The following is a 15,196-nucleotide window of genomic DNA, read 5'->3' on the forward strand; positions in this document are numbered from 1 at the left end:
ACTGGAGCGGCTGGGACGCGTCTCAATTCTGCTGAGTTGTACTGCATCGTGTTTGACCCTGGCCGCCAAGAATGTAGATCTACCGTGACACGACCCTTCATCTTCAATCACCTCCTCACTGACTGGGGGTTATCGCGATGCCTTCAGTGCTTCACAATCTTGACCATGGCGTCCGTCGGCCTGCCTCGGTCCGGCGGGAAGGCCCGGTAAGTAGTCATCGAGAAAGCCTCTTTGCGCTAGGTAAGAGGGAATGGCTCATGTTTCAGACGTTGGATCATTGCAAGGAAGACGCTACTGACGTTGTTGCTACGTGACGCGGGTCCGACGATGCGTGAATTTCGGCAGAGAGGATTCATTCATTCATGTGCATGGAATGACCCAGTGAGTGACATTTCATGTTTAGCAATGAAACGCCTCATCACGGGCAGAGTGAAAGCTGACGAGTTGTCGCGTGTGGGAGAAGCACACGCCATAGCTACTGGCAGTGTGGGATGGATGAATATGCCGGCTGCTAACCATTCGGGCTGCTAACTAAACAAGAGGGACCATGCTGCATAATTTGTTATGCCGGCCCCCCGTCGCGTCTCGTCTCGCTCGTGTCCCACTTGATGCTGGACACGTGGGGACCAGGGCATTCGACCAGGAGGCAAACGGCTGAAATCGAGTCCACGTCGACGAGGGGTCGAGTAGCTCCTTGTTATGGAGAGTAACAAGGTCCAGCCTTGGACGGAGATGCCCAGTCCGTCTGGAACGTCGCTGTGCCTCTAGGCTGCTTCGACTCCTCTCTGTGTGTATCTCTCACGTTTGTAGGACTGGCTGTCGCCATCCGTCGGGCGGGCCGATATGACAAAGGGCGCACGCAGCAGAAGCGCAGAGCGGGCCGCAGAAAAGCCAAGTCTGTTTCGCCAAACCCAAAGAGAAGGGCCCCTGGGCGTTATCGAGTGGACGGTTATTCACCGGGAGGGAGCCTGTTCCTTGCTCTGATTGTGCGGGAACCTTTCAGGTCGATGGAGCTGAGTGAGTGGTGCTGCATATTCTGCATACCAGACCCTGCAGGTAGATCGCTGATGTTGTGTGTGTTCTCGATGCAACGAATACTTGCTCTTACGCTTCATGTAGGTTCCGTCTCTCGCCGACTTTGTTCCTGACCCTTGCTGGTGGCACACCATCCTTCAAATCCAGCCTCTGAGAATGTCTCTGCTTGGGCAGTTGATACGGCATTGTCTAGCTAGCTGCTGTCGAAGTGAAAATACAGTCACCCCACACACCCACCACGCCCCGATCCCCCCTCTCCGCCTCTGACCAGGGCCATCCATCGCTAGTTGATGGGCACAAGGCGTTGGTTGAACAGTTCCCTCCCCGACCAGTTCACTAGAACCAGTCTCTCTCAGCTATGGGACAAAGTAGAGCATGTGAAGAGCAATCTCACGAGTGCCTTGTTCGGTAGGACGGAGAACCCCTCACTGCCTCGTGCACGTCATATGACGGGCCTGCCACGCGCTCAGGCACCACAAGGGGATGTGCCATATTAAGTCCTAGAGGCCTCTTCTTCAAGAGTCCACCTGAGCGTGTGTTATCGAGCTGCTTCTTTCTCGTACTAATTTCTTGATCCTGCCGCCGTCGCGGTTGCTGCATGCAACCTGCAAGTCCCCATCTGTTGCCCTAGCCGATCATCGACAGTCTCCGCCCCGGCTACTGTGCCATTCATTTTTCGCATCCTCGCGAGAGAAGCCGTTCCGTCATCTGCTGGCCCATCCATCGCCACTGAGAGGCCCCACAAAGCGACATCGGATGGCATATTCTCGCTAGCAAAGGTGTTGGGAAAAAGGGTAAGGTGACATTTTAGCCTGCAAAAGAGGGGACCCGGCCAAAAGATCAACAAGACAGCGTCGGGCTAACAGGTTTGAGGTTAAAAAGAAGTGTATTCGAGACGACACGCGAGATACAGTTGATGGCCATTGTCCATATCGTGCCACAAGCACCAGATCCGAGATATACAGGCGCCACCGCCCATCTACATCTCGGTTCAACCTCTAGATACTCCGAGTATCGTCTCTGAACAGCTTCAAGGACTGCAGACTCTACCTTGTTACTCCATCCGCTAGTCAACCCGGCTTCACTGCCGGCTCTTCTTCATCTCCACCACCGGCTTCACGACGACCTTATTCATAGAGAGTGGAGATATTCACAGACGGGACGCAGACCAGACGCTCCCCTCACAACGCTATTCTCGTGGTGCATGACACCACAGCCAACGCCAACCGTCCCCATCAGACATTGGCGAGTCGCCGTGCCTTGACCCCCAGCGTCTCGCTCTGTCTCTTGTTTTGTCATATTTTTCTTGGCTTGTTCTATCCACCAAGAGCGCATCCATCCATATCCCTCACCGCCCAATCATCCCAGCGGCAAAGTCCACACACAAGACCCCCCTGGCCTGTCTCTCAGACCCGCCCCCATCAGACCCCTACAAGCTCCAAGTATTCCCGCATCCACAGCCCCCTCCTACTCTAGGCTCTAGCCAGCCGGGTTGCGTTGCCCGAAGAAAAATAAAAGGGCCCTGGCTGTGCTTGTGCTAGGCCGCTACTGGACGTGTCGAAGCCTTGTTCGTAATAAGAAGGCCTGCAGACCGCAACTTCTTGAACCTGGTCGACTCAGTGTCTCTCCCGCCAAACCAAACCTAACCTCTCGCTCGCTTGCTTTTCACCGCGACCGTCTCCTGAACTTGGCTGGGCTAGGGATCGGAGATTGCGTCTCTTTGCCCGCGTCCCGTCACTTTCGGGCTCCAAGAGAAACGCGCATCAAAAGCTGTTATAGGCCGCGAGAATCCTCCAATTCCAACTTGTCCAAACTTGACCGCCACCAACATCATCGTCGCCTTTCACCTTTAGTCGGTCCTTTGTTATACTTATCCACCAACCTACCTCCAACAAAGCAATTAACCCCACCTCTTTTTATCCTTTCTTTAATCCCAAGTTCAAAGGTAGTCGTCGAATGTGCCCATCATGGAGGAGAGGTGTAGCTCGAGAGCTTCGGGAACAACCTACCACAGCTTCAACGACACTGAACTGTTTGTTGAGCCCCCGCGGCCTCCCGTCACATATGACAGCAAGAGTCTCCAGCAGCTCGAGCACCTCCAACTCGAGCTGCAACGACAGCAACGCGAGGCTCTGAACAGAGAGCAGCAAGCACGACGTCCGGGCACGGCTACAAAGATGCAGAGGCAGGACTCGGGTTACGAGTCCAACACGCCTCCTCGACGTGCATCAACCTCCAACACATCCAGCTCCAACTCTCGTCCCTCGGTCGCCCGTCGCTCGTCTAATGGATCATCCAAGGACAGCAGCGTCGGAGGAGTCAGGTCACGCTTCCGCAATCGTCCTTCTCTCCGTCGCGCAGCCAAGACGACGCATCCTGTTCAGGCTGCCCGCACAAGCAACCAATCTCTTCACCTCGTCCGCACAAACACGGGCACTCAACAACCTGCTGCTTTCTTCCACTTCCCATCCCCGGACCCCGTCCAGCTCGCCGACGCCGCCCCCGAGGTCGACACGGCCCCGACGCCCGTCCCTTCGCCGCCTCCCCAGACGACGCATTACTGGACGAGCGACCGCACGCGCCGTCTCGAGTACGCGGCCATCGACGCTGCGACCCGAGGCGTCAAGGGCTGGATCATGAGACATCTTGTGCCAGACTGCTTCGTGTCTCGCGAGAACCGGCACGTGTCCTTCGACGACGACTCGGGCAGCGTGCGGCGGTACAGGCTGGAGCTCGAGGACGATCGCGATGAAAAGGTGGCTGGCGACAAGCCTGTGCGTCGACGCAAGGGATGGCGTTTCTGGCGCCGCCGCAAGGTTGAGGCCCAACCTGCCGCCTACATTTGAGTGTCTGGCGCATATCTCACTCCCCGCTGCTGCTGCCGCTTGCAGCTGGGCTTTTTACCTCTTGGATTTACTCGACCTTCTCGCATTGCAGACGGAGTAGCATCGTTGGCGTTTTATACCCGTTGGCTTATTTTGTTGTCATTGGCATATATACACAGGCACACAGTTCCGCATGATACAGGATAATGATTGAAGCATATGGAGCGTATACAGAAAGTATGAATCTAGATGATGGATGGTGCATGATTATGGTGAGGAACGTTGTTCTTTTTTATTACTTATAACTCTTTTTTATTATCTTGCTACTACTTCAACAAATATAGCAAACCGAATTGATCTTTTGAACCATATTTAGCATTGTCAAAGCAGGGAGACTGACCGCTAGCACCGGGAAGCTTCGCCATTGGGTGGGTTGATGAGGTCCGTGATGTTCTTTGTTCTTGAGCCAAGCCAACAGGCGGTGTTGTCTGGGTTTGGTGTCTTGATAAGAGAGAGGGGTCCTCAATTGACAAAGAATTGCTTTTTCTTGACTGCTAATCTTGTCGCTCCTTGTGCTTGAAGCATTGAGTGTGAAGTGCCTGGTGTTATTGACCTCATAGAACCGAAGAAGCCCTTTACCTAAGACGATCTTCCTCGATGACCGACCCTATCGACCCTGCCCTCTACCTTCTCGCCCCGAGCACCGAGGCCTATCGTACGAATGCCGCCCCCATGCTTCTCTCCCGGATCCATCTCCGGAACCCTCCGCTGTGGACCGCCCCGTCTCGGAGGATCCACACCGGCTCCCGGCTCCGGCCGCCTGCCCCCCACCGATCGATCCCATGCCAAACCATCACTCACTCGAATCGAGCTCCGATCTTTTATATGACGATGCGGAAGGAGAAACCATTCGGGATAAGCATATCGATGACACCGTAAACCAGGTTCCTCTCGGCCTCGCCCGCGTCGTCATCAACATCCAGGAACACTATGCGTCGGAGCTCGAGGCGGAGAGACAAAAGACAGAACAGTTACTGGCGCAGAACGCAATGATGAAGCAAAAGATGGACGAGATGGAAAGGAGGATTGAGATGCATGTCGTCATCATGGATGGCTTCGTAGGGTTCATGAGGGACGTCAAGGAGGGCAGGTTTGCTGCTGGCGAGAGGGCGGTTCCGACAGAGTTGGCGATTGCGAAACATCTGGGATGTGAACACGCTGAAGAAGTCAAGACGCTAGTTTCACAAGGTCCGCCTGAATCGCGACTCGTCAGTCTCAGTGTAGAGCGTCCACGGCTCAATGAGCAGACTCGGCCTAATTATGACGAGGAACTACAAGAAGAGGAACCGTTTACGCTGGAGGACACTACTACGCGGATCACGTCACAATGGGTCGACGCTGTAGAAGATTCATTTGATCAGTTGCCGCCTACCCCCGATATGGACACGGCTCCCGTTCGAAGTAGTGGACGTCGAGCACCAAGGAGGAGGAATCCACCCTTGCGAGTGAGGCGCCGAGCAAGGCGAAGCATTGGGACAGCATCGCAAAGAGCCCCAGACTTGAGGAAGCTCCAACTTGGACTGCCATCAACGCAACAGATAGCGATCACGATACAGCACAGTCTCCGGCGCCGAACCTTCACCTCGGGGCAATTCCAGAGCAGGAGGAGGACGATGGGGACTTTGACGATGGGCCCGCACTTGACGATTATGCAGAAGACGAACATTCGACCTTTGTTGCATCTCGCTCCTCATCGCCTTCTTCCTCGGCAGAGTCTCCTCCACCTGCACAAGACTACAAACCCCGCTATTCCGTCCCCAGATCCGTCGGATACCGCTACGCCACCGGTCCTCCAGGCCGCCGCTTCAAATACCATCGCATGCCCAAAACCGTCGCCCTAGTCTGGACAGAATGGAAACATGGCCTCCACGGCAACCTAGCCATTGAGGAGCTCGAGCGCAGACACGGCACTACGTGGAGACTCGGTACACTTCAGGAGCGCAAGTATGCGAGTAACTATGTTGGCGTGCGCCAAAAGATTGTCCGTAAAGTTGAGGAGATGTGTGAAGAGGGGGGTGTTGGTGTTGAGGAGGCTTGTTGGAGGTTGGATGAAAGGGTTGACGGGAGGATGCAGCTTTTGATGGCGGCTTTGAGGAAGGGGGAGGATCCGCTTGAGGTGATTCCGAAGAGGAGGAAGAATGGGGCTACATAGCATGGTGCTTTGCCGTCTCGTGAAGAGTTTGAGGGAAATGATTCTTGTTCTGGCCAAGTGGCCCCCGAACCCTCGAGCACCCTGCGTGTAAAGGGATATATAGAGAGGGAAGGTCTTTTGCTATTTACTTGACTTGTTCTGCAGCTGCCTCTGACATGATTCCTCGCTGCGTATACTGCAGAAGTTGGAGACAAACACTCCCTGTTAGAGGGCTCGAAGAAGCGCTGGGGGGATGGCTTCGGAGCAATCTAACGGAGATAACACAGTCGTCACACAACTGAAGCTTATATGTTATATACCTTGATTGCTATATATAATTTACATAAGTACCATTCGCCAAGTCTATGCCCGGTAGTAGAAGCTGCACAATACTTTACTCCCAGCCAGCATACACCACCCCCTCGTAAGGCTTGAGCTCAACACCACTACCAAAGGTCTCGGCATTCTTTCCAAGCAGTTTCTTCCACCCAGTGTATCCCTTCAATTCAACATTCTGTTCCTTATCCGAAAAGTTCAGCAGGATCAGCGCCACTCTCCCATCGTAGCTTGTCATGGTATACGCAAAGACATGCTCACTGCGCTCATACTCGGGCAGTATGTCGAACTGACCATACACAAAGACATCTTTCTCCTGCTGCCGGAGCTTCAGAACCTGTCTCCAAAACGCCAACACGCTGTCTTCATCTTTCTCCTGCTGCGCGACATTCCAGTTACTGAAGTCGTCGTTGACGCGCATCCAAGGCTTCGACCCTTGGGTGAAACCACCGTTCTTGTCTGCGCTCCACTGCATGGGTAGCCTTCCATTGTCGCGCGCCTTCAGCCTCATCTCTCTCATGACGTCCGACATGTCAGCGCCGGGACCTCTCTTGCTGAGTACGCTCTTGTAGTAGTTCAGACCTTCAACGTCGATGTAGTCGTCAATTGTCCACGACTCAGGCGCATTCGCCATGCCGATCTCTTGACCCTGCAGGAGGAACAGCGTGCCGCTCAAGGTCCCTAAGTAGACGGCTAGCATCTTGGCCGCGTCATTCCTGTACTCGGGCAGATCCGATCCGTACCGCGAGAGAGAGCGGCCCGAGTCGTGGTTGTCCATGTACACCGAGTTCCAGCCGTCGAACTTGGGCATGGCGCCCTGCCATCGACTGGTTATGGCCTTGAGCTTGGAGAGCCTGAAGTCGTCCCGCTCGTACTTGTGGTCGACACCGAAATCCATGTCCACGATGTCGCCTGTGAATAGCATGTTCAGCTCATGCCTGTCTTTGGCGACGTAGCTTGCCACGCTGTCCTCGTCCTTGGTGAAGCCCAGCTCGCCAACCGTCATGCAAACGTATTTGTCCAGGACCTCCTCGCGCATCTCCCGGATGTAGTCGTGCATCCGAGGGCCGCTGGCAAAATACTTGTCTCCCGGCTGGAACTCCGAGGCGGGCCGCGTGATGGGCGCGTCAGGGAGGTCCGGGTGCTTGGACATGAGGTTCATAGAGTCAATGCGGAAACCGTCGGCGCCCTTTTCGAGCCAAAACTGCATGTCGGCGTAAGTTGCGCGGCGCATCTCCTCGTTGGCCCAGTTCAGGTCAGGCTGCTCGGGCAAGAAGAGGGAGAGGTAGTATTGGCCTGTTTGCTCGTCCCATGTCCAGGCGCTGCCACCAAAGATGGAGGCCCAGTTGTTGGGCGGCTGACGAGTGCCGTCCGAGTCAAACTTGGGGTCACGCCAGAAGTACCAGTCTCTCTTGGGAGAGGTTCTCGATGAGCGTGACTCTCGGAACCATTCGTGCTCGTGGCTGGTATGATTGACCACGAGGTCAAGAAGGACTTTGATACCCCTCTCATGGCAGCCTCGGATTAGGGCCTCGACGTCTTCAACTGTTCCATACGGGCGGTGGATATCTCGATAGTCTGAGACATCATAGCCCATGTCATGCTGGGGACTCTTGAAGATGGGCGACAGCCAGATGGCGGTGGCTCCTACTGATTGAATGTAGTCCAGCTTGGAGATGATGCCTGGCAGATCACCCAGTCCATCAGCGTCTGAGTCGAGGAAGCTTGCTGGGTAGATCTGATAGACCACCAACTCCTTCCACCATTGCCTGTCCGGAGGGGTAGATGTTGGCATAGTTACTGATGGTGCGATAGTGGTGTGGTCTGCTCTCCAGATGAGCCTGAGTTTACGTATTGGGAGGAGCTATTAGTTTGTTCATGTGCCTCTTATACCCAATTGCCATTGTCGGTCCGCCGTGGCCCTGACGGTTGAACCGGTCGGTTGAATTCGTCATTGGACTTGACGCTGAGGACGATCGGCTGCACTATGATGGCTGAATTATGATTTGCTCGGGCGCTCCAAGAAGAAAGACTCTTGTCGGACCGCCAGGAGACGGAGACCAATGATAATTCAGCCAGGTCACACCCACTGAGCGAATTCTTAGCCAATGGAAATTCAACCATTTCACCCACAGCGCTAGTCTAGGATATATCGCCATCTTCTCGGTGCGAGAACATACCCCATGCCCATCGAGGATGAGCGTAAACCTATTCGATGGTTTAATTTTTGTCTCACCTGATTCCCCATGGGGCGAGACGGAAGAAAGCTGGGGATTACGAGCCATGCTGCGCTAGAGCCGACGACATAAAAACTGGATATATAAAGACTGGACATGATGCCCTCTACAGAGTAACAGCAGCATCTCCCAGTCAGCCTCAGATCACCTCAACTCCTTCATCAAACCTCGTTGCATCTCCAACATAATGGATACCAAACCTGAGCCGGCGGCGACTGTGTCCTATCACATCGAGAAGGGCCCCGTCGCAGACTCAACCGCCGTGCAAAAAGCCATCGACGCACAAGATTTCACGGCCAAGCAGCAATACCAGCGCTTGTGGGCAAACCTCAAGAAGGACAAGATCTACGTCTTCTGGTCGCTGTACATCATGTCCCTCGTCTTCGGATGGGGTTACGACTCTGGTCTCTCAGGCGTTGCCATCGCCTTTCCCGAGTTTCGCAAGGCATATGGAGAATACTACTCTGTCGGCGACCAATATGTCATCCCGGCGCTTTGGCAGTCTCTCTGGAACGCGGCTAGCACCATCGGCCAGGTGTTTGGAGCTTTCCTGACTGGTCAGTTCGCCGACTATGTCGGTCGAAAGGCTGTGCTCTGGACGGCTGTCGTGCTGTCCCTAGCTTCGTCCTTTGCGCTTGTCTTTTCCCCGAATCTGCCTGTCCTCTTTGTCTCCAAGCTTCTGCTCGGTCTCTCGGTCGGCCTGTCAACCGTCACACCTCCGCTATATGTCACCGAGAACGCACCCGCTGCCCTCCGAAGCTCCCTCAGTTCCCTGACAAACGTCATCATCGTGCTGGGCTTCTTCCTCTCCTCCATCACGGGTTGGGGATCCTCCAAGATCCACGGAGAATGGAGCTACCGACTTGCTTTTGTCATGACTTTCCTTGTCCCCACGCTCTTCGCTGTTGTTCTCCCGTTCCTCCCCGAGTCACCTGTTTGGTATATCAAGAAGGGCAGAGATGACGATGCTCGCAAGGCTATCATCAAGCTCTATGGCAGAAATGTAGACGTCGAGGAGCGGCTCAACTTTATGAAGTCTGAGTTGGAAGTTGCAGCTGGTGAGGCCAACATGGCCAAGCAGACAAGCTGGAGGGCTATTTTCTCCAAAGAGCACCGATCGCGAACCCTCATTGCTGTGATGGGACTGCAATCTCAGAACTTCTCTGGAGGTTACTTTGCAAGTCAGTAACCTAAACCACACACTTTGTCGACCAATTGCTAACCTCTGCAGATACATACCAGACGTACTATTTCGAACTCATCGGCCAGGCTGACCCCTTCGGACTTACTGCGATTTCCTCGACCCTGCAGTTTCTCTCCAACTGCGTCGCCGTCTCTGTCTCGGATGTCCTCCCTCGCCGAAAATCCCTCATCGGTGGCGGTACACTGCTCTGCTGCTGGTCCATCATCATCGCCGGGACCTCGCTCGCTAGCCAAGCCAACAACGCCGCCAACACAGCCCTCCTCGCCTTCATGATCACATGGTCGATGCTTTACACGGCGACAGTGGGCTGCTTCGGCTGGGCCGTTGCTCAAGAGACTGCCTCGCAGGCAACGCGTCCCAAGACGATCGCCTTCAGTCTGGTGTGCCAGCAGCTCACGGCGCTCATGCTGTCGTCCGTGTTCCCATTCTTTATCAACCCGGATCAACTGAACTGGGGTGGCAAGGTCATGTTCTTGTTTGTTGGTGCCGAGGTTTTCATCCTGGCAACTCTGTTCTGGTTCCAGCCTGAGACAAAGAACAGGACTTACCACGACATTGACTGTCTATACGCCGAGGGTGTTCCTCCCAGAAAGTTTAGCGAGTTTATCGTGGATGATGGAACCGTTGTTCGAAGACCGCGCGTGTAGAGCGGTAGTTGACTCAGGGGCTTTGTTGATAGCTTGGACGGATAAAGCAGGGTTGAAAGGATTCGCGTCTTAGGTAGAGGGCGACCCGGGAGTTTATATCTGCGGTGCAAATAAGAAGTGGATAAATAAGCTTATAGTCTTTACTGAACTAAAGGCCCTGACTGTACTGAAGACGAGTGATGATGTTAAGCTGGGTAGGAGTGGTGGCTAGGTGTAGCTATCCCTGAAGCTGGCAAGGAGCTTCAACCGGGCCAACCAGGCCAGCCCGGGGGGTTCAGGCCAGGAGTAACAATCATAACATAGTGTTCTAACAGATGAGATTATTCTTACCGCATAATTCAGTTACCCCAATAACACTAGGCCGAGGTACAGACCGGCCAGCTTTAGGGATAGTGGCTAGATTTAAGCTGGCTTCTAATTGGCTATTAATAATGCTACCCCACAACTCCCATTTTATTCTCCAGTCATGCGACTGTAATGTGTTCCCCATCCCAGTCACATTCACACCATGACCCGCCCAACTGGTTCAACGGGGCCCAAGAGGCCATACAAAGTCCGACAGGCTTGCGATGCCTGTCATGTACGCAAAGTGCGCTGTGACGGCTGCAAGCCATGCATTAACTGCCGTGAGACCTTGGCGAATTGCACCTATTTGGCCGTACACAAGAAGACGGGGCCAAAGGGCGGTCCACGACATGCACGGAGGCTCCTTCAACGACAGCCTGCCCCGATGCCGCAATGCGCTCAGTTCAGTCCCAGCGAAGCATCTAGTTGCTCCCAGGTGTCTCGCCCCAGGAGAACATCAGATGCTGCCTTTCAGCCATCTTCTCGAATCACCCATCAAGTCATCCGATGGTGTCTTGACGCTTACTTCAAGCACAAGTATCCGCTCACGCCAATCCTCCATCGTGAGACAGTCGAGCAAACTCCAGTCTCGCCCGAGCAGTACGGCCTCATCACGGCCTGCTGTGCTGTCATTTCGCTTTCTCCAGAAATCCTCCCACCGGCATCTCCCCACAATGAGCTAATAATTCCATCTGCCGACTTTCTCATCTCCGAAACCCTCCGCGCAAGGCAGTACTGTAACCTCGTCGAGCACCCATCCTTGACCCATATCCAGACATCATTCTTCCTCTACGCCGCCTTCTTCTCCCTGGATCAAGACAATTCAGCGTGGTACTACCTGCGAGAGGCCATTACCATCCTGCAGACGCTGCGGCTGCACGAGGAAGCCACCTACAGCGACATTGACGATCCGTTCTTGGCTACGTACGCTCGACGCATGGCCTGGGTGCTTTTCATCACCGAGAGGGGCTACGCATTGCAGAGGAATCGGCAGATTACGCTGCAAATTACCTTGGACGTACCCATGGTCGATCCATCATGTTCGGGTGCTGAGATACTCCTTGGGTTCCTCGATCTCATTTCTCTCTTTCGCCACTTTGGTGCCGATTTTATCGCAAACCGGAACTCTGCGACTCCGGGAAACAATGAAGATCCTGGGCATCTATCAACCCTACAAAGTCTCCTCAAGTACACGCTCCCCAACGTATCCAACTATTCCCAGGTCCAGCAAGCAGACCTCCTGGTATCACGGCAGTGGCTCAAGATCATAGTCTGGAAGCTCTGCGCGTCAAAAACTCTGCTCTCGAGCGCCTGCAGCGAAGACGCCATGTCACTACATTATCCCGTCTCCATCGCACGTGGAATCGTGCTTGCCTCGCAGCTGGTGTCGACCCAAGCTTTCGAGGCCAATGGGATTGGGATACTGGAAAAGGTCTTTGAGGTGGCATGTTCGCTGGCCGATCTTTTGTCATTGGTGCCTGTGGGTGGTCAGGGATCGACCATGGACGTTGGTCCTGTTGATATTTTGATGGAGATGGTCAGGATTGTGGGCTCAAGATTCGGGGGGAGTTATAGGCACCTGAATATCTTGGCCGACAAGGCTAACAGGTGTCTTCTTATGAATATAGATAGGAGTCTGCCTCTGCCAGTCGACGATGACGAGTCTGTTGATAGCGTTAATTAAGTCAGGCGGGGGGTAACAAGGGCCATGAAAGCGGCCATCCAGGCTAACCAAGACCTCACTTGAGTTCGTCTCAGGATACGCAAGTATTCTTCTGCAACGCCTCGTTGCCATCGAGCATGTATACACGTCTTTGGTAGCGCAAACTAATTATGCATACATGACCTACTTCATCCCAGAGTGGTTGCTTTGGCAATCCTATCTGTTCTTGGGAGACTTTTGTGGCATCGTTGAACCACAATCAGCACATGTTTTTGACGCCTCCCTCGTGATATCAATATTGTTTAGGTAATTACCGTATTTATGCATCAGCCACATTCTTAATCATTTAAATACTAGTGACAGCCTGCTCCCTTGGAATTGATAAGCCATCAACCTAAACAAATAAGGAGGCGCTCGCCCATTTCCACCGGCATGAATTTCAATCCAGCAGTGTTACTCTTCGGCCAAGCGAAGCTAGTCGGGGGCTCGACGGCCGAGTTTGCCGGAAATGCTGCGACTGGTCTCCTCCAGAAAGCCAAGTTTTCGCGAAAGAAGATACCCAAGTTCCAGTACCGAGACAAAATTCAGGCAGACAAGATACGCCTTATCAGATTCGTCTGGGATCCTGCTTGCGACCCAAAGATATCTGATGTCGTCCTGTCTCTGGAGACGCATGCAATTGGCCCGACTTGTCCTGGCTATGTGGCCCTTTCGTACACTTGGGGCCCCCCAAAGCTAGCGGCATTTTTCACTAGAAACCAATACAGCGATCTTGAGAAGAAGGCTCTGTGGATTGACCGATGCCGGTTCGAAGTGCACCCTAACCTGTATGACGCCTTGGCACATGTTCGCGACTTATACCCTCCCAACACGCTCTTTTGGGCCGATGCCATTTGCATCAATCAGGAAGATTCGGATGAAAAGTTGCAGCAAATCCGGATTATGGATCACGTATATGGCGGAGCAGCAAAGACGGTTGTTTGGCTGGGGAAAAAGACTCATGATATTGCCCGAGCAGTCTCAATACTGAACCGCAACGTGGAAGCAACGCGACGAGGGACCCTAGAGTTGCTAAAAACTCATGGCGAAGGACAGTACACGGAGCCTATTTTCATCACCGACACAACTGCCTTCTTACGGTTCGGCATCACACCATTGTCCTACCAAGATTGGAAATCGCTTGCCGAGTTGTTCTCGAGGCGGTGGTTTGGGCGAGCTTGGATGGTGCAAGAAGTCGCCGTGTCAAATCATGTTGAAGTTCTTTGCGGCGATATCTCACTTGACTGGGATGCACTCGCCTGGTTTGCTTCTTTTGTCTGTCTCACTCATACCGCAACCAGCGTGATGCAGTTCTATCCGAATAATACCGACCTCCTCTTCATGTCGCTAGGACTTACCTTTACCGTTGGTTTGCAGCTGGCTCGGATTTGGACTGGGAAGAGTTCGTCTGAGGCGTTGGATCTGGTGAGAGAACTTGATTTCATGGCCGGACTTGAGGAGAACGGTCCAGGTAGCATTCTTCTCAAACTGGTCTTTGGCTGCTATGGGTTCATTGCCACAAAGAGGCGGGACAAGTTTTACGCCTTCCATGGCATCCTGCACGCAATTACCGGATTCGACTATGCGCAACATCCCGATTTCACGCCTGATTACTCTACTTCGACCACGGAAGAGGCCGTCTGCATGCGAATGTGCAGAGCAATTATTGAAGAAACTGGAACTCTCAACCTCATCACCTTGGCGGGTGAAGCTGGATACAACATCATCTTCCCACGACTACACCCCCTTCCGTCATGGGTCCCAGATCTACAGCCTCTGCGCCAAGCTATTCCGCTCCTCTGTCCCAACTTCCGTCGCACACGAGGTTACAATAGCGGCGGGTCACAGAGACTGCCAGCCATGAAACCCGTCTTTGACCCATCCAACCCCAGCAAGCTCTGGGTCTACGCCAAGAAGCTTGGTACAGTTTGCGCCGTCGGAAATTCCTGGCAAGAGATGGCGGTCCGCAATCAACTGAAGAAGACTTTTCAAATGCTCAAGAGCCTCCCCTCCATCTACCCACCCACTGGACAGCACATTGTAGAGGCGTTCTGGAGAGTGTTGTTGACCGACAGTGACATGGCGAACCGACCAGCGCACGACAATTTGAGGGCATATTTTGCAGACTGGCTCATGTATAAAATACTCAAGCTGGTTCTCAATCAGGTCGATTCGCTTACCAACCGGCGCGCGAACCCCGTGGAGGAGCGAATCAGGTTCTTCCAGGAATACGCCGAAATGCAAGAGTTGGCTATGAACGACCCTACTGGTATCATCCCTTCAGAGGCTGAGGTTCAACGCCGTTTGGCGCAGATTGGTCACCCGGCTGGGGGCCAAACAATCCCTGTCCCCAGGGAGACGAAGACGCGGACATTGGATCTCTGGAAGATGTCGAGCCATCGGTTCGAGCCATTCGCCCTCTACTTTGCCAACTACAAGAGAGTATTTTCCCTCGATTCAGGATACTTGGGGAGCGGGCCCGAAGACCTTATGGTTGGACGGTCGGTATGGCTATTGTCAGGCTGTCCGACGCCTCTTATTCTCCGTGAAGTAGGTGGTGGTGAGTTCTTTAAAGTGGTTGGTGAGGCGTATGTACATGGGGCAATGTTCGGTGAGGCCATTTCCGCCGGAATGTGGTGGGATCAGATTTGTCTCGTTTAGGTAGCATTACATT

The 15,196-nt window shown here is 53.7% G+C and overlaps 6 protein-coding genes across 6 annotated transcripts; 5 read left to right on the top strand and 1 right to left on the bottom strand.

Moving 5' to 3' along the window:
• Positions 1–3,002: 3,002 nt before the first annotated feature.
• On the top strand, positions 3,003–3,881 carry MRS44_005243 (uncharacterized protein; the record flags this gene model as incomplete). Its single annotated transcript, XM_046268600.2, has 1 exon — positions 3,003–3,881. The coding sequence occupies one exon, from the start codon at positions 3,003–3,005 to the stop codon at positions 3,879–3,881; it is 879 nt and encodes a 292-aa protein (XP_046135601.1).
• Positions 3,882–4,702: 821 nt separating this feature from the next.
• MRS44_005244 (uncharacterized protein) lies at positions 4,703–6,072 on the top strand (the record flags this gene model as incomplete). The annotated part of the gene is made up of 2 exons (XM_065622518.1): positions 4,703–5,260; positions 5,326–6,072. 2 exons carry the CDS (start codon positions 4,703–4,705, stop codon positions 6,070–6,072), a joined length of 1,305 nt encoding a protein of 434 aa, XP_065478590.1.
• A 373-nt stretch (positions 6,073–6,445) lies between these two features.
• On the bottom strand, positions 6,446–8,182 carry MRS44_005245 (uncharacterized protein; the record flags this gene model as incomplete). The annotated part of the gene is made up of 1 exon (XM_046279927.2): positions 6,446–8,182. The coding sequence occupies one exon, from the start codon at positions 8,180–8,182 to the stop codon at positions 6,446–6,448; it is 1,737 nt and encodes a 578-aa protein (XP_046135599.2).
• Positions 8,183–8,811: 629 nt separating this feature from the next.
• Positions 8,812–10,475, top strand: MRS44_005246 (uncharacterized protein; the record flags this gene model as incomplete). The annotated part of the gene is made up of 2 exons (XM_046272050.2): positions 8,812–9,805; positions 9,856–10,475. 2 exons carry the CDS (start codon positions 8,812–8,814, stop codon positions 10,473–10,475), a joined length of 1,614 nt encoding a protein of 537 aa, XP_046135598.2.
• A 508-nt stretch (positions 10,476–10,983) lies between these two features.
• On the top strand, positions 10,984–12,504 carry MRS44_005247 (uncharacterized protein; the record flags this gene model as incomplete). Its single annotated transcript, XM_065622519.1, has 1 exon — positions 10,984–12,504. The coding sequence occupies one exon, from the start codon at positions 10,984–10,986 to the stop codon at positions 12,502–12,504; it is 1,521 nt and encodes a 506-aa protein (XP_065478591.1).
• Positions 12,505–12,915: 411 nt separating this feature from the next.
• On the top strand, positions 12,916–15,183 carry MRS44_005248 (uncharacterized protein; the record flags this gene model as incomplete). The annotated part of the gene is made up of 1 exon (XM_046283916.2): positions 12,916–15,183. The coding sequence occupies one exon, from the start codon at positions 12,916–12,918 to the stop codon at positions 15,181–15,183; it is 2,268 nt and encodes a 755-aa protein (XP_046135596.2).
• Between the last annotated feature and the right edge of the window lie 13 nt (positions 15,184–15,196).

The sequence above is a fragment of the Fusarium solani genome (assembly GCF_023522795.1).
Source record: "Fusarium solani strain SB1 chromosome Unknown bctg00000002, whole genome shotgun sequence".
NCBI lineage: Eukaryota > Fungi > Ascomycota > Sordariomycetes > Hypocreales > Nectriaceae > Fusarium > Fusarium solani.